This window comes from Aotus nancymaae, unplaced genomic scaffold, assembly GCF_030222135.1.
Source record: "Aotus nancymaae isolate 86718 unplaced genomic scaffold, 86718_ANA_hifiasm-v0.15.2.pri h1tg000020l, whole genome shotgun sequence".
Lineage (NCBI taxonomy): Eukaryota > Metazoa > Chordata > Mammalia > Primates > Aotidae > Aotus > Aotus nancymaae.
In genome coordinates this window covers 24,050,683-24,076,238 of record NW_026988432.1, presented here as the reverse complement: position 1 = coordinate 24,076,238, position 25,556 = coordinate 24,050,683, and the positions used below count along the sequence as shown (strand labels likewise).

At 36.6% G+C, this 25,556-nt stretch overlaps 1 protein-coding gene across 3 annotated transcripts in view; it reads left to right on the top strand.

The window, feature by feature from the left end:
• DCC (DCC netrin 1 receptor) overlaps positions 1–25,556 on the top strand; it is a 1,184,710-nt gene that overhangs the window by 1,073,801 nt on the left and 85,353 nt on the right. For all 3 annotated transcript variants that reach the window (XM_012464272.3, XM_012464274.3, XM_012464273.3), the window contains exons 22-23: positions 10,860–10,925; positions 23,920–24,082. In XM_012464272.3, the coding sequence (XP_012319695.1) occupies positions 10,860–10,925; positions 23,920–24,082 (229 nt within the window). The remainder of the gene's footprint in view (positions 1–10,859; positions 10,926–23,919; positions 24,083–25,556) is intronic.

Sequence of the window (25,556 nt, the reverse complement as noted above, 5' to 3'; positions counted from 1 at the left end):
AAGGTGCTTATCATGTTCCCAGCAAGCAGTCAAGTAGCTGCCTTTGTCAACTTCTCAGCAGTAAGAACTTTTATGTTTTAATAAGAAACTTTGGAAGGGAAAAAAAAATACTTAATACTCATAGGAATTGATGTAATTCACGGAACAATTTTAACCGTCTCACACCTGTAAGGTAAACATTTTTGTTTATACACTTCAAATAAAATTCCATAAACAAGTTCTTCTTGTAAGAGCCACTGTATTTTGGATGCCATTTCCTTGCTAGAGACATTGGCCAAGTACAAAGTCTTCCTAGCTTTATTTTCTGCCCACTTCAATCAGTGCTGGACTCTGCCTCCTCAATTTTCTCTCCAAAACACAGATGGGTCCCTGTGGCTTAGGGGGATGAGGTCAGTTCTTTGACATCAAGACTGTGGCTGTCAGACTCCAACATCTTTTTCTTGGTCTCATGGTGAATAGATCCCTGCACATATGCCACAGTCACAAATCACTCTGGAAAAAGTGCTCTCTTCACAGCTGCATGCTGTAACGTACCAGTTTCTCAGCCTTAGCTATACTTTCTCTCTTTCTCAACTAAGCAAAGTCTTCTTTATCTTTTAAGACTCCCTTCCCAATTTTGCTTTTTTCAAGAATCCTTTTTTACCTTTCTGGTCTTTTATTCATCTGGATTTTTATAACACTCAGTTTATTCCTTCTGTGTTTTCCACTTCTTATACTTTGCTATTTATATTCTTAGTTTCTTGACCAGATTTTAAATTCTCCAAGGACAGAGAACTGACTGGATTCTTCACATTGTCATTCCCACTCCCTAATTTAGAATCTGTCCTGTTTTAGTTTTCTGATAAGTGTTTGTTTAATAGAATCATGACACAAATGTTTGGGGAAGCAGTCACAGAGTAATCTGGAAAGATAAGTTTTACCATCGAATGAAAATGTATAGATTGGACAGCTGAAAGTGATAGTGCAAATGGCTTTGGATATTGTATATTTACTGATCTTGGGGGAGAAGAGAATTTATGCATATATTTCCAACAGGGAAAAATATATTCAGTAGTCACCTACTAAAATAAAAGCTAAATAGGAAAACAAGTTCTCTGTAATTCAGCTGATAGTAGTTACATTTGTAGATGGACCCTTTTTGTGACCTCTACTGTTGCTTTCCTTCCTTGTTTAGCAGAAAATTTATAGATTTGAATTTCACCAGCTGCTTGGAATTCTGGGTACGAAAAGGAGAAAATCAAAACCAATGGATGCTGATGAGTTTGTTAAAATTGTGGCTAGGAAGTGTGAAAAGAACTAGACTCTCTTTTGAAAGCTTGTGGACAACTATGTACCCAGTACTGTGCTGGCACTAAAAACATTAGAAGAGAATGATGCTGGCAAAGCGTTAGAAGAAAGTATGGTTCCATGGGTCCATTTTCAAGAAGCTTGCAATATAGTTAGGAGGACAATAGTAACAACTTCAGGCCAGTATGAAAAATGCGAAATGCCAAATCAGATGGTACTGTCTACATGTCTATGTTATGGGATTTCAGAGAAGAAATCATCGTGAGCTGGATTACAAAAGACTTCTTAAAAGCCAAGACTGGGCTTTAAATATGAGTAGAACTTGACTCAATGCAAACTACTACGGGGGGAAAGAGTAGTTGATCCCTTATGTAGAGAAATTCTAGGATTAGAGAAGTTAGGAAGCCAAGAAGCTGGGAAGTAATGAGGACTACGGGATGGGCTCCGGGAACAATTAGGATTCAATCTGCTCAGTCACAAACATATCTTATGCCTGCCTTTGCAGAGTGGTACGCTGTGGCAGAGACATAAATTGGCGAAGAGGCTTTTGCTGTTTCTTTCTGCTCGAATGTGGTAGTTCTTGGGTTTTCCTACTTTTGAACACATCAAGTAGCTATTGTCTACCCTGGCCAGTGAAGACCTGCCACCTCCTCTGTATATAGAGCCTTGTAAACTCATTCACTCTTGGTTGCTGATATTGATCATTTCCTGCTTGGAGGGGTGTGACTGTGGGATAGGGAGAGAAAAGGATGACGGGATGGGAGTAGGAATGAGGCCTCAGTAGCAGTCATCTTCAAAGAATTTTCTTGGCCTTTTTTGTGGCTTCTGTTAACCTTTTCTGAAGTGGCACCTACGCTTTTTCCAGTACTCTGCATGGTGACAAAGAAACTATTTTTCTTTCCCTGCCAAAGCTTTCTTTTATTCTGTATGTTCAATTGAGAATGGAGCCACCATCTCAAGTCAGACAAACCGAAACTTTCACCCTTACACCCCAGGACCAACTGTTTGAAGTGCTCTAATTTCTGTCCACCATTTTCCCCATTACTTCTTTTTATTTGTTTGTTTGTTTGTTTGTTTATTTATTTATTTATTTTGGAGACAGAGTCTCACTCTATTACCCAGGCTGGGATGCATTGGCATGATCTCAGCTAACTGCAACCTCTGCCTCCTGGGTTCAAGTGATTCTCCTGCCTCAGCCTCCTGAGTAGCTGGAATTACAGGCAGCTGCCACCACGCCCAGCTAAATTTTGTATTTTTGGTAGAGATGGGGTTTCACCATGTTGGCCAGGTTGGTTTCGAACTCCTGACCTCAAGTGATCTGCCTGTCTTAGCCTCCCAAAGTGCTGGGATTATAGGCTTGAGTCACCACGCCTGGCCACTCATTCCTTCTTTTAGTTATTAATTCACCTATATTGCTAAAATCATCATCATCAGAGTCATACAGGCTCAGCCACTTCAAATGAAACCCTGAGTTTATTAATCTTTCTGAACTACAGTTTCCTCAGCTATAAAATGGGGTTAGTAATGTCTACCTCAGAGATTCATAATTAATATTATTGCCATATTTATTGCATTAGTTTCTTCTAATCCATTTAGTTTAACACTCATCTGTAATAATCTTTCTAAAATACTTGTGTAATTGAATCAGTGTTCTGCTTAAAATATCTTCAGTGGATCTCTGTCCTCTACAAGATAAAATCTAGACCCTTTTTCAGTGCATATAGGGAGTTTTATTATTTTATTTCTGCATTTCTTTCCAAGCTCATCCACCTCACGTTTTTCTACCTAATATATCAAGATAGATTTTGATCTGTCTAGCTCTGTTGGCTCCCTAATATTTGCCTTTTCAGTTTTTGTCCAGTCCCCCTTGTGAGACATCAAGAATATGAGAATGAGAAGTAGTAGAATTCACAGGAGTAACCAATGTGCTTCTTAAAAATAAAAAACATATATATGTATCTCTCACTCCACTGGTTGGCCTGGCAAAGTGTACTGCTTTTACTTTGGTGATTGAAAAAAGAATTGTCACCTCAAATGCCACCTCCTCTGAGAAGCCTTTTGCTAGGCATAAGTAGATAATCATCCTGTTTTTCCACTGGGTCACCTGTTTTTTGTTTTTTTTTTAATTTTTGGAAATTACCATATGGTTATAATTATTCACTTAACATTTTCCATCTCACTGACTTACAAACTTCTGCAATAGTCATCTTATATCCCTGATGCCTACCACTGTGGATCTACTTAATGTATTTGTTGAGTGGATGGATGAAGCATGGATGGAGACGTGAGTGAGGAAATACTGTGTTCCAGCAGTGTCATTATGTACACAGACTAGCAGGGCCCCAGCAGGATGCTCATCTTCTAGTGTTTTCAGACTGCAGCTGCAACTTCCAGACTTATAGTCACTTGGAGAAGAGAGCTCTCTCATCCTCTCCTGACTTTTCTTCCTGGGATGTGTGGCAAATTTGTTCAGGCACAAAAGTATCTCACACCTGCTTTGGGATAAGCCTGTGAACCACGCAGATGGGCAAGGCTTTCATGGATCATTCCGTGGCCTTTGAGAACAGATGCTCTTTTATAAGCCAAAAAAGATTGTCTCATTCTTCATGTTGTAGCCTGGCAAATGAGCTAGCTCTTGGAAATATCCAGCTATCTAAGACAGTGCCCATATTTTGAGGAACAGAATGCTTTTTTAGATTTTAGTAAAGACTAAGCTGCGTATAAAAATGGTTTCTCAGATCCCTAGGCTGACTCTTACTTCAGATATACTAGAGACATGTGTCCATAAAAGGAGAGTCCAATGAGAGGAAGGACTTCAGAGATCACCATCTACCACTATACTACTAATATTATTAAGCCATCTTTATATTTTATTCCATTAACAATTCAATTGTTATTCTGATGTTTCATTCCTAACTTGCATGAATAATAATTATAATAACTAATAAACATATTGGGCTTTAGCTATGTGGAAGGTTATGAAATGGGTGATCAGGAGCAGTTGACAAGTTTTCATCACCAGCCATATAAGGGAGATAGACTAAGTATAGTTGTTGTCATGTAGGTCAGAACTTATCTTTTCTGACCTGAAATCTTTAAGAAGGAGGTTAACCACTTTCCTTTTATCAAAAGATCTTGATATGTCCAGCTCCTTTGGTTCCCTAATATTTGCCTTTTCAGTTTTTGTCTGCTCTCCCCAATGAGATATCAAGAATGTAAGAATGAGAAGTACTAGAATTCATAGACATAACCAGTGTGCTTCTAAATATATATGTGTGTGTGTGTGTATATATGTGTGTGTGTGTGTGTGTGCACGCGTGTATGTATGTATGTATATATATTCATTCCCCTGGTTAGCCTGGTAAAGTATTCTGCTTTTATGTGGGTGATTGAAAAAAGAATTCAATGTTTGTAAACTTTTTTCCTACTTTAGAAGATTGCTCAGATAACTTTTTTCACCTATCATTTGCCAAGCTCTGCAAGAGACCACATGTATGCCTCAGATAGTCAAGCTAAGATGTAAACCAAGAGCAAAAATTAGGATAATAAATTCATTTGTTTAAGTTTGTCTAGGATGCCCACAGTTTCTATTTTGTACCCTGATATTTTTGTAATAACTTATGCTCACTCGATTTCATTTTATTTGTGTGTGAAATTATCTTAGTTTTGAGTTTGATTTCTAAGAATTTAAAAAAATGAATTTGCTTGATAGGAAGAGTCTAACCTGTTCATATTTTATGGTATAAGTTCAGAATATTTGGTTTTCTTGCACTCTGTCTGTCTCAGAGTAGTTTACCAAATGCATTCTTATCTGCAGATTGTTTCCCTTAGACTTTTTGAAGAAGGGAAAGCAGCAAGGATTTGTTGAGCACCAGGGCTCAATCTGTGGTAGGAATAGTTGTAACAATCTATTTTCTTTTAGCCAGTGAACTTTCTTTCATGTCGATTTGAAAACACCTTAGGAAAAGGTGAAAAAAGCTCATTAGTTCTTTTCTATTAAAATATTTGAAATATCCTAGATATTGGTTATGATTTTGCTTTCTGGTTTTTGATGCCGGATACCTTTGTTTAAAATCAGCATTGTTATCAACTATCTGGTAAACCAATCTTTTAGAAACACATTTCCGCCTCTGACAAATCACCTACTTTAAATATATCTCAATATGATCTGTGTGTTGGATGGAAAGTAAAGTTGTATTCAGGTAATATTAATGGATATTCTTTATCCACTGGTATACAAGACACAAAATCAATACAATTTCTATCATTATCATCAGAATTATTTTCAGAGAACAAATTCTAAGATCAAGAAGATAGCTCAGTGCTCTGCATCCTTGGAAGGATATATATTGAACATTTGTTAGATGGCCAATCTGTCCATTTGATTTAGATTATGGGCCATATGTTTTTCTCTAGGGATTGATTGTAGGAATGTCATCCTGGATGACCCTCTGTTATCCCCATCAGGGAAGATGGATTAAAGAAATGATTAGAACTACCACATCCACTTTTCTCCATGTCTTCCACAGATTAATTTTCCATCCTCTCTTCTCTGTACATATAAACAACCACGTGGAAAATGTAGACTCTAGGGCGGAAATCCCAGTTGAATTAATCTTTGTTTAGTGCCCAAAATTTTTTATCATGGAAAAGATTCCCAGTTCTCCCCATATGTGCTGCAAGTAAGGATTTAATATAAACATTAATGTTATTTCATTTTATATACACACCACAATAAAAATATACACATAATTTAGGTGACATGTCAAGATAAAAATATACACATAATTTAGGTGACATGTCAGGACAAGAACATAAAGAATAAATGGCTTAATAGTAATTAGATTTGTACTTATTAAAACTTTACGAAGCATCCTATTGGGCATTATTGACTTATAGGACATTGAGAACACATTTTGCACGTCACTTCAGTTAGCACAAAGGAATATAACAATGAACAGACTTCTAAAAGGAAGTCATATGACTTCTGCCCATTTTTTTTTCAATTAAGAGAACAGGTGGCAAGGAAATCCAGAAGACTTTAACTTTTGTCCAAAGTAGCATATGGCATGTGCTAAAAAGTGATAAAAGATTGCTTATGAGGCCCATCTTTTAAATAAAATGTAAAAGGCAACTCCTTAAGCAACTTTATCATATTTTAAAAATTCAAAGAAGGAAGAGGAACATGAAATTTCTAGATAGGACCTGCCTAAGCAGTACCTAAATAAAATATATTTAAATGTGTAAAAACTATTTTGAATAACTCAAAAACAGCCATAAGCTTCCACTATTTTAACTCAGCCAATGCTTATTTAATATTTTTTAATTTTTGTTTCTGAAGTTACCATTTCCTGGTTCCAATATCTAAGGTGAAAGTAGAAAATCATTTGCTTTAATTATCAAAACTCTCTGTCAGAAGTTGATTTGTTTTGAAAAAAATGAAAATAGTTGCATAAAATCCCTAGGTTGTTAAGTGATACATAAATTAATTGCTCTTTAATATCTCATTCTTCCCCATCCTCAATTTGTGTTATTGAGAAAATATAGGTACACAGCAATATAATACAGAACTCTTTGTATCCTGTAGAATTCTATTCATATAGTACACTGTGTTTTGTTGTTGTTGTTGTTGTTTTGTTTGTTTTTACCAAGCCAGAGTCTTGCTTTGTCGCCCAGGATGGAGTGCAGTGATGCAATCTCGACTCACTGCAACCTCTGCCTCCCGGGTTCAAGCAATTCTGCCTCAGCCTCCAGAGTAGGCATGTGCCACCTAAACTAGCTAATTTTTCTATTTTTAGTAGAGATGGAGTTTTTCCATGTTGGCCAGGCTGGTCTCAAACTCCTGACCTCAAGTGAGCCACCCTTTTTGGCCTCCCAAAGTGCTTGGATTACAGGGGTGAGCTACCGTACCCGGCCTTTAAATAGTATACTTTAATCACTATTCGTATAAAATTGTATTATTAATTCATATAAAAAGGAAAAAAATACCCATTTTCAAAATTCTTTAAGCCATGTTGAACTTTATTTGAGGGAAGAAAACTGAAATTTATTAGATTATTTCCCAAAAATTTATATTTGAATTTCCATAAATCCATTTAATTATTTAGAATTTTAATTTGGAAAACTGTTAAAAATTTAGTATGATATGCAAACAAGTAATTCGGGATTTTAAGATAAATATAACTATGAAATATATAATGTTATATGACTGAAAAAATATTTTTATTTGCATGCAGTTTTTAATAATACTTTTAATAATAATACTTTAATAATAATTAAGCATTTTTAATTAAACCTAGTAATAAGTTTATAGTAATAAATGAACTAAGTTATTCTTAAATCTTTAATGTCAGAACATATTAAGAACCATCTACAGTTAGTTATTATTAACCATAAAAAGGCCTGCATAGGATCTGATTAAAATGAACCAACTCTCCCTGTCATGGCAGGATCCATATCTAATATATCTTTTTATACTAGTCCTTCCCTGAGGATTTAGGACTATGCCTTGCATATAGTAGGCATTTAATAAATTTTCGAAAGAATTATGACCAGTTTTATGCTCCGTTAATAAAATGAAGACCTCTGGGATAGGGAAGTAGTTTATATCTTTGCATTAGCTGACTTTCACTCTAGCTGTTTTCTAAATTCTAATTAGTCCTCTCTTTCCCTAAATCAGTGCTTATGAAATTAACCAAGGTAACTCAACACATATAATATCTGTGGTACAGCTACAATCTCTTTAAAATGCTATGATTTTCCAAGGAGTAACACCCATACACCCATATCCTTTCTTTTTTAGCCTCTTGTGTCTCTTCATTTGAATACTTGGTGATGCTCTCCTTAAAGCAATGGGAGAATCTTTTATCATTATTATAATGATGTATTAGCCCCACAAAGGGAGGCTTCCTGAAATTTAAAAGACATATTTCAGAGAATGGAAATCTAACACCACTCAAAATTAAAATTTGATACCTCTGTCTTTATATCAAGAGATTTCAGGCTCATCTATATCCCAGAAATGGGTTTTATGGTTTTTTTTGCTGACGTGGTGCAAGAAATCTGAATCACTATAAATCTAAACTTGCTCCTTGATGACATCAGCTTTTTAAAAAGTACTTTCTGTTGGGTGTGTTGAGGGTTACATGATTTCCTTTTGTGGTATCAATCTAATTACAAGGGACAAAATGTTAACCCACATCAATATATCAGATTCTGTGAGTTGAATGTACAAGCTTTAAGCTACTCCTTGTTATTTAGAAACATTTCTAGAGTTCCTTTATCTCACCCAGTGCTTTGACCTATAGGACATCTGATTTCTTCTACCTATTGAAGTTCACTATGTAATCAATAGCCTCGCTAAATCTAAGGGGTGCTGTGCTCAGAGAGCTTTATGTGTATGTGATATATGGATATGCTTGTGGGCTTGTTTTTGCATCCTGCCACAAATTACAGGGAGAGTTGGAAGCTTCATTAAAAAGACATTTGCCAGGCTGCTGGAGAAAAGGGAAAATCCTCCATAGACTATCTGCCTAATTTCCAGCTGATACAGGATTACTCCCAACAGGAAACATGTATTGCTTTACTGGCCTAAGTGATGGGGTTGTTAGCATCTCTTTTGGCTGGCTGCTTTGCAATCTAGCTGCTTTCAGTTGCTAGAGAAGTCATCTTAATATTCATGTAGAGTTTCCACCTCTCATCAGTTCTTCCAACATTGATCTCACAGTGTCTCATGGGCATAGCTTGTCCACTGCTCACTGAAACCCCAAATGTGTCAGAGTTATATAAACAAGGTATTTGTAAAAGGGTTAGACTTGTCCGCATTTTTGTCAGCCCACTAAAATGTTGACAATTTCAGCTCATTTTAGTTGTTCCTCTCACCACCACCTTCCCCCCACCAGTCCCCGCACACACACACATAGGAGCCTCCATCCTATCTCCTACTTCTTTACACACTCACAGTTATTGGCCCAGCAGATAGTAAATGTGTCATTTTATGCTGAAGATACAACGTGATTGAATTAATTTATCTTATTGCTTCCTGGAAGCTTGACGTCCTAACTTCAGCTCTGACTTGATATCAAAAGAATTTTAAAAATTGTGAATGTAGAGTCAGTTAACAGGATTCTATGTGTTTCTTCAAAGCTGTTTTGCAAATAAAATGATAAAATCTTGGCAAAGCTTTAGTAAGGGTAGTTTTTGTTATGCAAAATAATGTCACAAAATCAAGACTTGAAAGTTATAGAGATGAAGAAAACGAAAGTCTATTAAGTGTGAGGAAACAACCTATGTTATTGTAGCTGACTGTCCTGGTTGGCTTTCTCTGTGATGTCCACTGATTGCAACTGCTTTCAGAAATAACAGTTTTAAGCAAAAAAAAAGAGAGAATTACCTATATTCTGGTCTTCGTTTGCATATAGATTCAACTCTCAAATGTTTTATATAGGTAGTCTACCTAGATATTCTAGAACTCAAAGTCTAATCAAATAATTTCAGTTCTATGAATGCATCAATAGAGAAAAGAATTATCTGTGATGAAACACCATTAATTAAATTTTGGATGATAGTATAATTATTTAGAGGGAATTCCTGGCTCATTTCCCTTTAATACTACTTTCATAGCTGTTATACACCTAATGGAAGGCAGAATTTCCGATAATGCTATACTGAAGGAGCCTTCTTCCCTTCATGGTGTATTTGTAGGAAATATTCAGACCATATGGTTTGTGACATAACCCCCATTCTTACTTCCACTCTGGAATTTCATTCCCAGGTACTGTGTTTGACACATAACAAAGAGAATACCCAAAGCCCAGTTATAAGATGAAATGTGCTGGCCCATGTAGGATAGTAATAATTTCCGATAAAGTCATGTCAGATGGGTGACAGTATCTGCAGAACCTAGTAGCTAGAACCTGAGTTATTTCTGTTCTAAAAAGTTCAGGAGATTACACCTGTAATCCCCACACTTTGGGAAGCCAAGGTGGGAGGATCACAAGGTCAAGAGCCTGAGACCATTCTGGCCAATATGGTGAAACCCCATCTCTACTAAAAATACAAAAATTAGTTGGGCATGGTGGCACATGCCTGTAATCCCAACTACTTGGGAGGCTGAGGCAGGAAAATTGCTTAAACTTGGGAGGTGGAGTTTGCAGTGAGCTGAGATCGGGCTACTGCCCTCCAGCCTGGTGACAGAGTGAGACTCCATCTCAAACAAAAAAAGTTCAGGAGAAGAGCATTTATACTGATACTGCTGCTGCACCTTTAAACAAACAAAAAAACACTTTAATAAGAATATTGGAGGAACAAAAAGAATGGAGGATGGCTTATCAGTGAAACATTAAATTTTCCTTGTTTAAGAGAGTCTACTTTTGTGACTTGTTTTTCTCACACATAGAAAATAACATTTTGTTACAGGTGTAAGGTATTAGAATTGTCAGGCTTTCCTTGTCAAAGTAATCTATTCTGTTATTGTGAATGTTAAACTATTTATTCTTTTTGTCTGATCATTTTGTTTGATTTGTGCCTTCGTGGTATGTACTAACATTCTGACATGCTCTTCCAATGAACAGGTCGTCATGGAGATGGAGGTTATTGGCCAGTTGATACTAATTTGATTGACAGAAGCACCCTAAATGGTAAGTATATAAATCAGGTAATATTGAATTAGTTATATTAATTAAATGGTTAATTCAAGAGTGTTTGAGGCAAATTTTCTATCAACCGAAAGTGCCAGGAACCTTGAATTTAGTGTCTTAGTGGGATAATAGAAACATGAAGCTATTAAAAAAAATAAAAATCTCTAGTACATTGTGCCAGGAGATGATGCCAATAAGAGTTGACAGGCGTGTAAAAAAGGAGTCAGTTAGAGAAGCCCAGCATCGAGCATTTTATAAATGACACAAAGCTGTTAAATACCAAGATTTTTAAATGTCACAATATATTTAAAATATTTGCAAGAATCTAATTTTATTTGAGAGAGGTGAGATCTAAGGTTGGTTGAACTGAAACCTATTCAACTTCATATATTAAAGTTACTTGGATTTTTGCCTGCAGAGTACATTAATCCTTCAAAATCCTCTAGCATCTTAGTGCTAAGTTTTCTTTGTGTTGTCAAGATTAGACATTCATTTCTGCTCATCCTAGTGGAGCATGCCCGGATAGTTGCTGGCTTTAAGGTTGACCAGATGGAGGTGATACCTAGAACTCCATGAAAGGACGAGGTTGGTGTGGGGGCTGCATTCCAGGATCTTTTAGTTTTGCTGAAACAAACTCTAAAAGGATGGATTAATACTGGCCAAATTTAGGGGACTAATGTATATATGAGGCCATTTTATAGGTTTATTTTTAATTATTGCTGTTGTTTGGTTTACTAAAAAGACCTCCAGATATTCAAAATGTGAAGATGAACACTTGTATACCCATCATCAAGGTTAAGATATGAAATATACAACATGGAATTGAAATCTCTTGTATGTCTGTGTTTTCTCACATGCTTCTTACCACTGTCTGTTCCTTGCTCTCATATAAGTGCTCTAACTAATTTGATGTTTACTACATATGTATACATATCCCTAAACATTACGTTGTTTCACATTTTTACAAATTTAAATAATATTGTATCCTGCTGCAACTTGCTTTCGTTTTTTAACTTAGTTTTGGAGATGTATCCGTGTGTTTACGAGTAGTTTTCACTCACTTACCTTGGATGCTTTACAGTATTCTATTTTATGAAATAACAAAATTATTTAACCATTTTAGAAGGTTTACATAAGAAACTTGATTACTGAACTGATAAATTTCCATTTGTTTGATCTCCTGTTAAAAAATCCAGAACGGAAGTCAAAATTTCAATCTAAAAGTAGTTTGCTGCATGTGAAATTAAAACAGTTGTGTGAATCAAGTGATTATTTCTTATAGGCTGTGATAATCTAATGCATCAATTTTCCCAAGAGGATATATACACACACACACACATACACACACACACATATAGAGAGAGATAAAGAAAAATTATACAAAGGATTCCCATCTCAATGTACATATGCATCTCAAGGTCTATATGCATAAACAACTAGAAATAATTCTAACCTAATTGGGCCTCCTGTATTTTTAATTGTGAAATATGGCAATCCCAATTTCAGATCAAATTCAAAAGTTTGTTGTTATTTGAAGTTGGTATTCAAATTAAAATAAATTTTTGGTTGAAAAGAAATCCCAGCCCACATTTGAGGTGAATATATAAGTCAACAGTTACTTTCCTTTTCAAAGGTGTCAGACCTTAGATGAAGAGAAAGACAGAGAAATCCACATCATTGTATTCATTTTCATTTTGCCATTTAAGATTTCTAGGGAGAAAAATAATCAAAATTAAATTTGACCTGGTAAACATCATCTCACAGGAGAAAGCCATGAACATCAAATAGACTAATGCCTTTCAGTGACTTTGAGGCATTTAGATGGATTATTGACATTACTCCTTCCCAATTTTCTGCATCACTTAATGATGTTTTAGGGATTTCATGCTAAATGAATGAGATGAACAACATGCCTGAAATATTTCTAGATTCCCTACTGGAATAACAAATTATTGCAGGCTGCCTGGCTGATTAAGGTGAATTGATAACTTCAGAAAGCCGTGGATGATGGAGACCAAACTTTATTTGCTTCCTACTCTATTTTTCTAGCAAATAAATGATAGTGAATATGTAATGTGATTTTAGCCTTGGCTAATACAAGCAAATCAACAAAGGCATCTGAAAACCCCAGATTTCTAGTTATATTTTTGCTAATGTCTTAAGCTTTAAGAAGGGGGGGCCGTGTTTTCCAAGTAGATGTGCAAGCAAGCCCCCTGAGTGACAAAACTCCAGTTGCACCTCACCCTTACAAAGTGGGCTACATCAAAACATTTAACGTCTGAGTGTTTAAACCTTGTATACAGTAAAATTTCGTATATTTCCCCTTAGAGTGACAGAATTATAGAGGTTTCCTAGCTCCCTCTACACTTGCTGGATTCATTCTTCAAAGCATTGTAATAGAATAATGGCTTACTGTCAGGATACTCAAGCCAGTTGCAAATAAATTTAGACCTCGCTCATCATTTACTTTCTCTTACAGCATGCCACTCTTTTAAAAATGCACTCTTGAAATTCAAATAAAGAAAAACAAAGCTATAGTTCATGTTTATTCCTGTAGTTGGGAGCCCTTAATTAAATTGTAGAACTGGAAGAGGCTTCTTAAATTATTTTCTGATGACAGGTAGAATCAAAGCTAATATGTAATGATGTGGTAGTATTTTTCTTTTATGATGCATTCAGTTTTAGATTATGGTCTACATTCTTAATGCAGAAAAATCTTCAATATCTAAAAATGTGTTTTGTAGTTTACATTTGTATAATTGACGGGAACTATGAAAATTACTTAAGCATGATCCTGCTTTTCTGATTAGAGAAGATAAAATGGCAATTTCCTTTTTTTGATAAAACTACCTATAATTTGTAAAATCAGTGTAGCAAGTTTGATTGAACGATCTATAAACCTCATAGTTTTTTATTGACCTCAACCTTAAAAGACAAAGTTAAACTTGACAGATTTTAAAACTTTGGCACAGCAATGTTAATTAAAAAAAAAAAGATCAACATTATTAATTAATTTTTAAATACTCAGAATCATATTAATGCTTTATAAAACTTGTCAAAAGGAAGTGATTTGCTCTCTATTTTTGCAAACCTGTTTTATTTTTTCAGAATTCAATAACATTTTAACCAATATAAATAAAGTATACATTAAATTCTTTCCACATTTTTATAAAATGATCATTCCAAGGTTGGTAAACTATTAGAAGACACCCAACGCTATACTCAGCAGAAGTCTTAATGCAAAAGAAAAGGTATGGAAATAAAATTTTACAGCCTTTTCCCAGATGAAAAGAAAACTAGAGCAATCTGAGGTCCTAGGTTCCAGTCCAGAGATTACAAGACTGCTCACCTATCATCCCCCCATTATCTTTATCCCAAAGGATTTTAGAAGTCCTAGTCTAATTCCAGATTCTAGAACTGACTTTGTATAGAGCTGTGTGACAAATCAAGTCACTTAAACTCCAGCACTCAGTTTTCATCTGGATATAGAAAGTGTCAAACTAGAGCAGCATTTCTGAACCTCACCAGCCTTAACATGTAAGGTTGGATTTTTCTTTGTTGTGGGCACTGTCCTGTTCATTATGGGATGTTTAGCAGCATCCCAGGACCTTTACTCACTGGATGCCAATAGTATCTCCTCTCTTCCATGTTGTAACAATCCAAAATGTCTGTAGACATTGCCAAATTTCCCCTTAGCAGGAATCTTCCCAGTTGGAAACCACTGAGCTAGATTAGCATAACCTCCAGGTTGTTCCAGGGTGCATGGGTCCCCTTGAGAAGTTCTGAATGAATGAATGATAATAAATAAATAAATAAATAAATAAAAAGTGTCCTATTGTCAAGCAATTGAAAAAGTGGTTTGGAACCTCACTGCCCTTTTGCCAGGCCTTTGTCTTCTGTTTGAACAGTAGAGGTTTTAGCCTTTGCAGTGCTTCTCTCTTCAGCCTTAACGTTTTGATTTTGGTGATCTCATTCTTTCCCATGGATTGAAATTCCATCGATATGCCAACTCGCAAATTTATGTTTCTAATGCAGAGAGAGATAAATGACCTGGCTGTCTCTTTAGCAATTATCATGAGATCTCCACCCTGACATATTCAAGACAGAACTGTTGCTCTTCCCTCTTTGAGCCTTCTCTTTCACCCTTTCCCTCATCCCAGGCATGAGGACTACTACTTAAGCCTGAACCTGATTCTCTCATTCTTTCCTCCCCGATATCCAACCCATGTTTTGCTCATTTACTTTCAAACTATATTGTGTAACTGTCCACTTTGCCTGATTGTAATTGTCACTGTCTCAGTTCAAGCTATCATCTCTCATTTGGAGTACTTCAATAACCTCTTAGCTGATCTCCATGCTTCAGCCACTGACCCCTCTCCACACAGTAGCCAGACTGATCTCCTTAAAATAAATCACATTTGTTGCTGGCTGCTGAAACCCCTTAAAGGGTCTGTGATTGCATTTAGGATAATTGAATGTAATCTACAAGACTCAGTATGACTTGGTCCTGTTTCTCTGTCCAGCCTCCCCTTGTGCCCTTCTCCCTTTTGCTGGCTGTGTTCCGGGCACATAACCTGCTCTCAGTTCCGTTTAAAGGAATAGGAGCTGATGCTTATCGATAACTCATGCTTCAGCCTGTTACTTTCATAATGAGTTCTTTCATGAGCCCCCAACAACAGCCATGCATTGTCATGTTATACCTCTCTACATGAACCTTTGTACTTTTTTTTTTTTTAGCACCAGTTATAATTGTAATTTTATACAGGCATCCCTCCTTTTATTTTGCTTTACATTATTGTGCTTCATAGATACTGCATTTTTTCCAGATTGAAGGTTTGCGCTAACCCTGCATTGTGCAAGACTATTGGCAACATATTTCCAACAGCATGTGCTCGCTTAATGTCTCTGTGTGACGTTCGGGTAATTTTTCTAACTTTGAAATTATTATTATATCTGCTGCGGTGATCTGTGATCAATGATCTTTGACGTTACTATTGTAATTGCTTTGGGGCACCACAAACTGCACCCATATATGATGATGACCTTAACTGATAAATTGTATGTGTTCCGACTGCTTCACCAACCCGCCACCACCTGTCTCTCTCCTTCCTTTTGGGCCTCCCTTATTCTCTGAGCACAGCCCTGTTAATAACCCTGCAAGGCCTCTACATGTTCAGGTGGAAGGAAGAGTCACCTGTCTCTCCCTTTAAAATTTAAAAGCTTGAAATTATTAGGCTTAGTGATGAAGACATGTCAAAAGCCAAGGTAGGCTGAGAGCTAGACCTCTTATGCCAACTGGTTAGCTAAGTTGGGAATGCAAAGGAAAAGTTCTTGAAGGAAATTCAAAGTGCTACTCCAGTGAACACATAAATGACAAGAAAGCAGAACAGCCTTATTGCTGATATGGAGAAGTTTTTGTGGTCTGGATAAAAGATAAAACCAGTGACAACATTCCCTTCAGCTAAAGCTCTATCCAGAGCAAGACCCTCATTCTCTTCTATTCTGTGAAGATTTATAGAGGTGAGAAAGCTGCAGAAGAGGAGTTGGAAGCTGGCAGAAGTTGATTCATGAGGTTTAAGACCGGAAGCATAAAAGTGTAACATAAAAGTACAAAGTGCAACAGCAAGTGTTGATATAGCAGCTGCAGCAAGTTATCCAGAAGATATAGCTAAGATAGTAGACGAAGGTGGCTGCACTAAACATGAGATTTTCAATGCAGACAAAATAACCATAAATTGGAAGCAGATGCCGTTTAGGACTTTCATAGCTAGAGAGAGGTCAATAGCTGGTTGCAAAGTTTCAAAGGACAGACTTACTCTCACATCAGGGGATAGTGTAGCTGGATTTTAAGTTAAAACTAATGCTTACATTTACTCTGAAAATCTTAGGGCCTTAAGAATTATGCTAAATCTACTCTGCCTGTGCTCTGTAAATGGTACAACAAAGTCTAGATAACTGCACATCTGTTTATAGCATGGTTTACTAAACATTTTAAGCCCACTATTGAGATCTACTGCTTTGAAAAAAGATTCCTTTCAAAATATTACTGCATGTTGACAATGCTCCTAGTCACCCAAGAGCTGTGATGGAAGTGTACAAAAGATTAATGCTATGTTCATGTCTGCGACCACAGCATCCATTCTGCAGCCTATGGATCAAGGAGTTATGCTGACTTTCAGTCTTATTATTTAAGAAAGATATTTCACAGGGCTACAGATGTCATAAAGAGTGATTTCCTCTGATGGATCTGGGCAAAGTAAATTGAAAACATTTTGGAGAGGATTCACCATTCTAGATGCCACTGAGAACATTTCTGATTCATGGGAAAATGTCAAAATATTAACACTAACAGGAATTTGGAAGAAGTAGATTCCAATCCTTAGAGATGATTTTGAGAGGCTCACAACTTCAGTGGAGGAAGTAACTGGCAGAAATAGCAAAAGAACCAGAATTGTAAGAGGAGCCCTGAAGAAGTGACTTACTGAACAGCTGCAATCTCATGATAAAATTTTAGCAGATGAGGAGATGAGATGAAATCTACTTGTGAAGATGTTGTGAACACTTTTGAAGTGACAATGAAGGATTTATAATATTATGTAAACTTAGTTGAAAAAGCAGTGGCAGGGTTTGAGAAAATTGACTCCAATTATAAAAGAATTTCTAATATGGGTAAAATGTTATCAAATACGTCACATGCTACAGAGAAATATTTCATGAAAAGAAGGATCAATTGATGCAGCAAACTTTATTGTATTCTTATTTTAAGAGATTGCCATAGGCAGGGCATGGTAGCTCACCCCTGTAATCTCAGCACTTTGGGAAGCCAAGGTGAGCAGATTATTTGAGGTCAGGAGTTCGAGAGCAGTCTGGCCACATGCACCATCTATACTAAAAATACAAAAAGGAAGTTGAGACAGGAGAATCTCTTGAATCCAGGAAGCAGAAGTTGCAGTGAGCAGAGACTGCACCACTGTACTGCAGCCTGGGTGACAGAGCAAGACTCTGTCTCACAAAAAAAAAAGAAAAAAGAGATTTCCACAGCCACCCCACCCTTCAGCAATCCCCAACAGCCATCACTCAGCAGCCATCAACATAAAGGCAAGAGCCTCCATCAGCAAAAGTCTGTAACTCGCTGAAGGCTCAGATGATTCTTAGCATTTTTTAGAAATGAAGTATCTTTAAATTAAAGTATGCTATTTTTTAGATGCAGTGCTGTTACACACTTAATAGACTACAGCATAGTGTAAACACACTTTTATACGCTCTAGAAAACCAAAATAATAATCCAACTTGCTTTATCATGATTTTTGCTTCATTGCAGTGGTCTGGAACCAAACTTACAGTATTTCCACGGTATGCCTGTATTTATTTCCCTCATGATTTGTTGAATATCTACTTTTTCTAGTAAACTGCAAGTTCCATGAGGTCCATAATCATGCTTCTTTTGATTACAACATTGTATCTCCAATGTCTAACTAGATCTTCAATACATATTCATGGAATAATTGAATCCATTCTCTACTATCCTTGCCCCACCCCTCCTGGCAATTAATAATCCACATCAGCATATTAAAAATCCAGATAGGTTTTAAAAATAAATGTGTTCTCAAACTTAGTTGTCCCAGGAACTGACCCCCATAATGCTGATAAATATCTTATTTTAGGGCACAATGGGCTAAATTATCTGTGAGTTGTCTTCCAGCTGATTGACTACGGCATCTTATTTTAGGGGAAATATTTTGAAATGACCAAGGCCATAAGAACTTTGGTTCAAATTCAAATACCTGTAAAATTTTTAAGACATATGTTGACCTCAAAGTGTTTTAATTATTATAAAACCATTATCAGAGTAAACTGCAATTGTAGGAGTGAAGTTCAACCCCCCAACTATAGGCTTTCATTGGACCTCTTTCCTTCCTCAGAAGTGAACTTGTCATTCTTATGTTCACGTTGTTTACCTGCCTACTGATATTGTGTAGTTATTGGGACACAGCCATTACAGCCATTGTGGCAAGGGGACCAAGTCCTCCAAGTAGGAGCCCGGGCTCTTGGAGTCAATATCTAGCTTTCTTTTCAATGATAATTAAGTACTCAGAGCTCTGGTCTATCAGTGAGCTTGCTGCAGAGTTTTTATGAGAGCAAAATATGGTAAGAAATATAAACCATTTTTGACAGTCTAACATTTTATAAAACCAAAAGTTATTTCAGTAAACCAGTTTTTTTTACTGTCTTTATAAAATGTCTATTTGCTTTTATTACATTTAGTAGGAAAAGGCTGAAACATTTTACCATGATCAAACATCATGAAAATAAAAATTAAATGGAATGCTCATGGGATCATAAAAACTTTTACTCCATTCTTACTAAGCTAAATGGAACACATCTAGGTCTTCATTACTCAGACACTGGATACCCACACTATTATGCTATGACCAGAAACAGATATATTATGATACTAGGTTTTTTTCCTTTACATAGTATCATTACATAGGATAAAATACATTGGGTGAACATGGTGGTTCTTGCCTGTTATCCCAGCACTTTGGGAGGCCGAGGCAGGAGGATTTCTTGAGGCCAGGAGTTTGAGACCAGCCTGGGCAACATGGCAAGACTTTGTCTCTACAAAAAACTTAAAAATTATCTAAGCATGATGGCAGGCACCTGTTATCTTAGCTACTAGGGAAGTTGAGGTAGGAGAATTACTTGAGCCTAGGGAAGTTGAGGTAGGAGAATTACTTGAGCCTAAGAGTTCAAGACTACAGTGAGCTATGATTGTGCCACTGCACTCCTGCATTGGTCACAGAGTGAGACCCTGCCTCTAAAAAAAAAAAAAATTCATTGAGCCACAGGATAATGTTTAACGAGTGCCAATTTTGTGCCAGTGCTGTAGTTACTGTGGTGTAACCATTATCTCATGAAATAATCACAAATCATCACAGTGTCCTGTAGGGTATTTACAAGTCTTTGGCTTACTCCACACAGCTTCCCCACTGAAGCCTGAAAGGTGGCAATGCCCCTTGCCCCTGCTGGAGCTAGGCTGTCTTCCATGTTTTCCAATTGCACTAATCTGGGTTTGGGAGCTCTAAAATTTTTCCTAATTCGTAGCAGTCTTTTGATATATTAAGATATAGATCCCTAATACTTGTAGAATCTGAATTTGTGAATTTACCTGCATGCTAAATTTATTTGTAACCCCCAAATCAATACTCACAATGGTTTCATGATTATTCATGGACGTGTGCAGAGCTGCAAAAATTTTGAGTTGCTCAATGCTCACGTGACCAGCTAAGGCAGAATAAAAGGTACTTTCTGTCTTCTTGTTTCAGCCCTCATAGTATAAGAAAGTGCCCTTTTTGTGGTATGTTTATGCCAATTTTTCTATTTGTTTTCTTTTTGTTGGTGACTTCAGGGTTTAAAATGGCCCCCAAATAAAGTGCTGAAGTGCTTTATAGGTTCTTCAACAAAATAAGGGTATGGTGTGACTTATGGAGAAAATATATTCTCTGTACAAATTTTGAAAAGCTTTGTTCAGGCATTAGTTATAGTGACATTGGATGTTTCAGTATTAATGAATCAACATTATATATTAAATAAGATGTTTTTAAGCAGAAACACAGAAAAACAAAGTAGATATTGACTGGTTGATAAAACAGCTGTGATCAGAGGCTCACAGGAAGCTAACCTTGTGTTTCTCCTAGAAGTAATCATTCAGTATTTGCTAATTAGTGTTTGTGGCAACTTTATAGAACACAACTCTTGCAAATAACAAGAATTGACTGCAACTAAAGACACCATTGCACTTGACTTTTTAAATTGCCCACTTGATGTCAGGTAATTTGATTATTCAGCCTTTGATTTCAAATTGGGAGATAAATGAAAGACCTTGAATACCAAATTTTAAACTGATGGGAACTTTTATGAGGAAGTCATAAAAGCCTGCAATCAAAGATTTGTAATGGAAGCCCTCATGAACCCTGACTCTCCCAGGCAAATGACATCAATATAATCTCACTGGTACTTAGCAGAATTCAGTTATTTTTTTGACTTGGAGCATGATGTCTTCCAGGGTGATAAGAAAGAAATAAGAGTAGAAATTTGAATAATTTCAGTTTAACATGCTTTTAAAAATGTTGACAAGGTATACTGTTATATATGATTCAAGCTAAGTTTGTCAGAAACAGTGAATTGTTAAATTTAAGTCATGCTTATAAAAATCTGTGAGATCCCTGGCTATGTTCCTCATAAGTTCTCAAATAAAAGGTTAATTTATTCCAATCAATTAACTTATTAAGTACAAAAAGGGCATATTGAGATACTACTGTAAAATAACTTTTTAAATAATAAGTAAAATTATGAAAAAAAGGAGTTTTGACCTTTCATTTCTTGCTTCGTTCTTTTATGGTAAGTGTAAAAATTACTTCAAGGAAATCTTATTTCTTTCATTTGTATCGTAATATTTTAACAGAAAGTGCTATTATCTAAAAACTTTTGATGAGTTGTTTTTCCTCTAAGATTCAACTTATATCAGAAGTACTTCTGTTTCCAATAATAATGAATCAGCTATAATTTAAGTTTTGGTGACTTTTTTAAAGAAAAGCAAAGATTCTTAGGCAACTTGTCAAAAGACATCATTTCAATTTTGAGGCAAGTACTGGGTTATATTGACTTGTGAGAAGAGGTTAATTTATCTTTCATATTGAGCATTTGTATTAGTCTGTTCTCATGCTGCTAATAAAGACATATCTGAGACCAGGTAATTTATAAAGGAAAGAGGTTTAATTGACTCACAGTTTGGTATGGCTTGGGAAGCTTCAGGAAACTTACAATAGTTGTGGTAGTGGAAGCAAAAATGTCCTTCTTTGCATGGCACAGAGCAGTAGCAAGGAGAAATGCTGAGCAAAAGGGCTAGAAAAGCAGCTTATGAAACCATCAGATCTTGTTGTAAGAACTCACTATCAGCATGAGGGTGATCACTCCTATGATTAAATTATCTCCCACCAAATCCCTTCCAGGACACATGGGGATTTTCAAGATGAGATTTGAGTGGGGACCTAGCCAAATTATATTAGTATTATTCCTAAAAATGTAGTGGCTCACACCTATAATCCCTACACTTTGGGAGGCCGAGGCGGGCAGATCACCTGAAGTCAGGCGTTCGAGACCAGCCTGGCCAACATGGCAAAACCCCATCTCTACTAAAAATACAAAAATTGACTGGGCATGGTGGCAGGTGTCTGTAATCACAGCTAATCAGGAGGCTGAGGCAGGAGAAGCTCTTGAGCTCAGGAGGTGGAGGTTGCAGAGATGGCGCCACTGTACTCCCCAGCCTGGGCTACAGAGCAAGACTCTGTCTCTACCAAAAAAAAAAAAAAAAAAAAAAAAAAAAAAAAAAAAAATTTACAGTCTGGAAGTACACACCATAAATATCCCAGTGCTATGTATTCTATTGTAGATTATAAATTTAAGCAACATTTTATTTACTGCTTTAGTCATGCAATTTTATTATAAGCACTTATTCTGCATCAGGTGCTGATATGGTTGCTATGTATGTATTTTCTCTAATTCTGTCAGTAACTAAAAAATAGGTATTATTATATTCTTTATACAGATGCAGGCACTGAGGTTCAGAAGGCATAATATTTTGCTCAAGGGGTATAGAAAATTAATATAGGTTGTTAAAGAAAAATAAACTTAGGTATAGGAAAACATGCAAACTCCTTGCTTTTGGACACTTTCTAAATTATTTGTAAATGATATTATAACCTAATATTTAATTTTTAAGAATGTATAACTTGTAATGACAGACATGACATAGAACAGAGTATTTCTAATTGATTTATCATTGATTGAGGGCTTAAGAAAGCTATGCCAAGGGTCATTAGCCATTCTTAGAAAGGCAAGCAAATCATCACAGTTGTCTTATTATTCCGTTATTTTCCACCTACATATTTTCTGCCTTGAAGTACTAATGCAATGCAGGAAAACATTTGTGTTAGGACTTGGGCACTCTCTTGAACCTGGTGGCTTCTTTTAAGTGGGATTCATATACCTTTGACAGGTTGAAAATTAAATTGCTTTATAGGTGGCATCTTAAAAGGAATGGTAGTAAATTGAGTGATTGGTATCAAGTCGTTTGTCTTTCACAGCATCAAATAAATAGTGTTTTCTCATAAACCATAGCCTCTCTGGTTCTTGTCACTCAGGAATTCTTATGGTACAAAGTAGCATCTCTTCTTCTCTCCCTGCCTTCCACTCAATAGGAAAGCCTAATCTTGTTTTTATTGAGATATGTCTCATATACCATAAGCTCTCCCTTTGAAAATGTACAATTCAAAAAAAAAATGTAGAGTTCAGTGGTTTTCAGTCTATTCATAAGATTGGGCCACTGTCACCACTATTTCATTCCAGAACATTGTCATCATCCCAAAAGTATACCCTGTATCTGTTAGCTATCCCTCCCCATTCACCCCTCCCCCCATCCACTAGAAAACACTGATCTACTTTCATCTCTCTAGATTTGCCTATTCTGGATATTTCATATAAATTCAATCATATAATATGTATCCTTTTGTGTCTGGCTTCTTTCACTTAGCACAGTGTTTCCATAGTTTATCCATATTTTAGCAGCTATTAGTGCTTCATTTCTTTTGATGACTGAATAATATTCTATCATAGGGATATATATACCACATTTGTCTTCATTTAACAGTCATAGACATTTAACTTGTTTCCACTTTTCGCTATTCTGAACAATACTACTATGAACATTTCTCTAAACATTTTATTTTTGTGCAGATATAGATTTTTATTAATCTTGCATAAATAATTTAGGTGTTTCCTCTCATTTTTTCATGGCTTCCCTCAAACTCCCACCACCACCCCTAAGTTCAGAAATGCCCAGAACATTAGCAACTTTGTACATCCCAAGAGAGTTTGATCAACACTTCTGCCACATCTTCCTTAACCTGAACTTCATTTTTCTGTCTTTTCCCAGAGCCGCCAATTGGACAAATGCACCCCCCGCACGGCAGCGTCACTCCTCAGAAGAACAGCAACCTGCTTGTGATCATTGTGGTCACCGTTGGTGTCATCACAGTGCTGGTGGTCGTCATAGTGGCTGTGATTTGCACCCGACGCTCTTCAGCCCAGCAGAGAAAGTAGGTAACAGCTGGCTCCCAAGAGGAAAGAAGTCATCATCTTTTGGGGTCATATTTTTCACAGCCCTCTTCCTGTCTTCCTTCATTATTCACCCCATCTCCTTATTTCTTGACCCTGGCAAAAACCTCACCTTTTGTCTATCCCAGGCCTATCGTTCAGTGAGTGAGGGTTAGACTTGCCGATATGATAACAAACAAAGTCCATCTGGGACCCGCTTACATTTCTGCTTGCTTTTACTTCTCTGGCCACTTCTCATTTTCAAGTGAGGGCAGGTGTTCCTTAGGCAACACCTAGAGAATGGACTCCACTGTGCCCCTGCTTCTGGCCCCCCAGCAATCATGGACAAAAGATTTGAGAAATATGTCTCTGTGTGCACATATTTATCACTTTTTACAAGGAGATCTGTAGGCAGTTAATCAATGCTTATTGGATAGATGATTAAATATAGAACGCGAAACTGTGCAGTTACAATCCTGTGGGTGCTTAGTTTGGAGGCTCTAGTTAAGAAAGAAGAGAGTTTAGAGATTAAAAATGATTTGAATGTATTGTCTGTGGTTAATTGTCAGAAATCAAGTGTTGAGGGTTTTAAAATATTTTCATATTTGCAGTGTTAGGTTCTAGGACATGCAGAGAATGATGCATCAGAGTACGAAGTTTAAAATGGAAAACTGTTTTTATTCAGCCTATATCCTTGCAACCTCACCCTGTAACTGGCCTGTTATTCAGTGTCAGCCAGTGCTGGGAGGCAACAATAACCTCCCAGCCATTCTCTGCCTCTTTGACTCTCTAGTCCTTTTAAAATTCAGCCGGATGTAACTTTTTCAGCTACACTTTCTCACTGCATTGACTATCTTAGGCTTTTCCATGAGGTTTTAGTTTTGGGTCTTTTCATTGGCCTCAGGCATGACATTACCTCCGAAAGCCTGAGGTTTGGGCTCATAGGTGGCTGGTTTGACAACTGTATACTTTGCAATTTGCTAGAAATAATTTTCCAGCAAATAATGTTCCTCCTTCTCTTGCTAATAGCTCACACTTTCTCTTTCTCTCTCTTTTTAAGTCCTACAATTCTATTTGTAGATCTCTAGTTTATCTTCCAGCACTCTAAAGTGAGGTGTTTAGAAAGAGAACAAGGGAAGATGTACCTACTGAAGAAAGTAACATGGGCTATAGATGCAGGCTTTGTATTTAATCTGTTTCTATGGCAGGACATATTTTCTATCCAGCTCCATTTGTGAGATTGGACTAGTTTGAAGCCAGTGATAGCTGGTGTGCTGGTCCATTGTGCCTAAGCAAGAAACCTGCTACAGTGAGCTCAGCTGGGCCAGGCTCATGTGTGAACATTCTGGGAAGTTGTCATCACTCACAGAGTTTCCACAGTGCTGGGCAGTTAATAAGGCTCTGGAGAGAAAGTAACTAATTGAGTAAAGCATTGAACAATCTCTTGGTGCCGCATTATCAGGAAAGGAGTTGTGC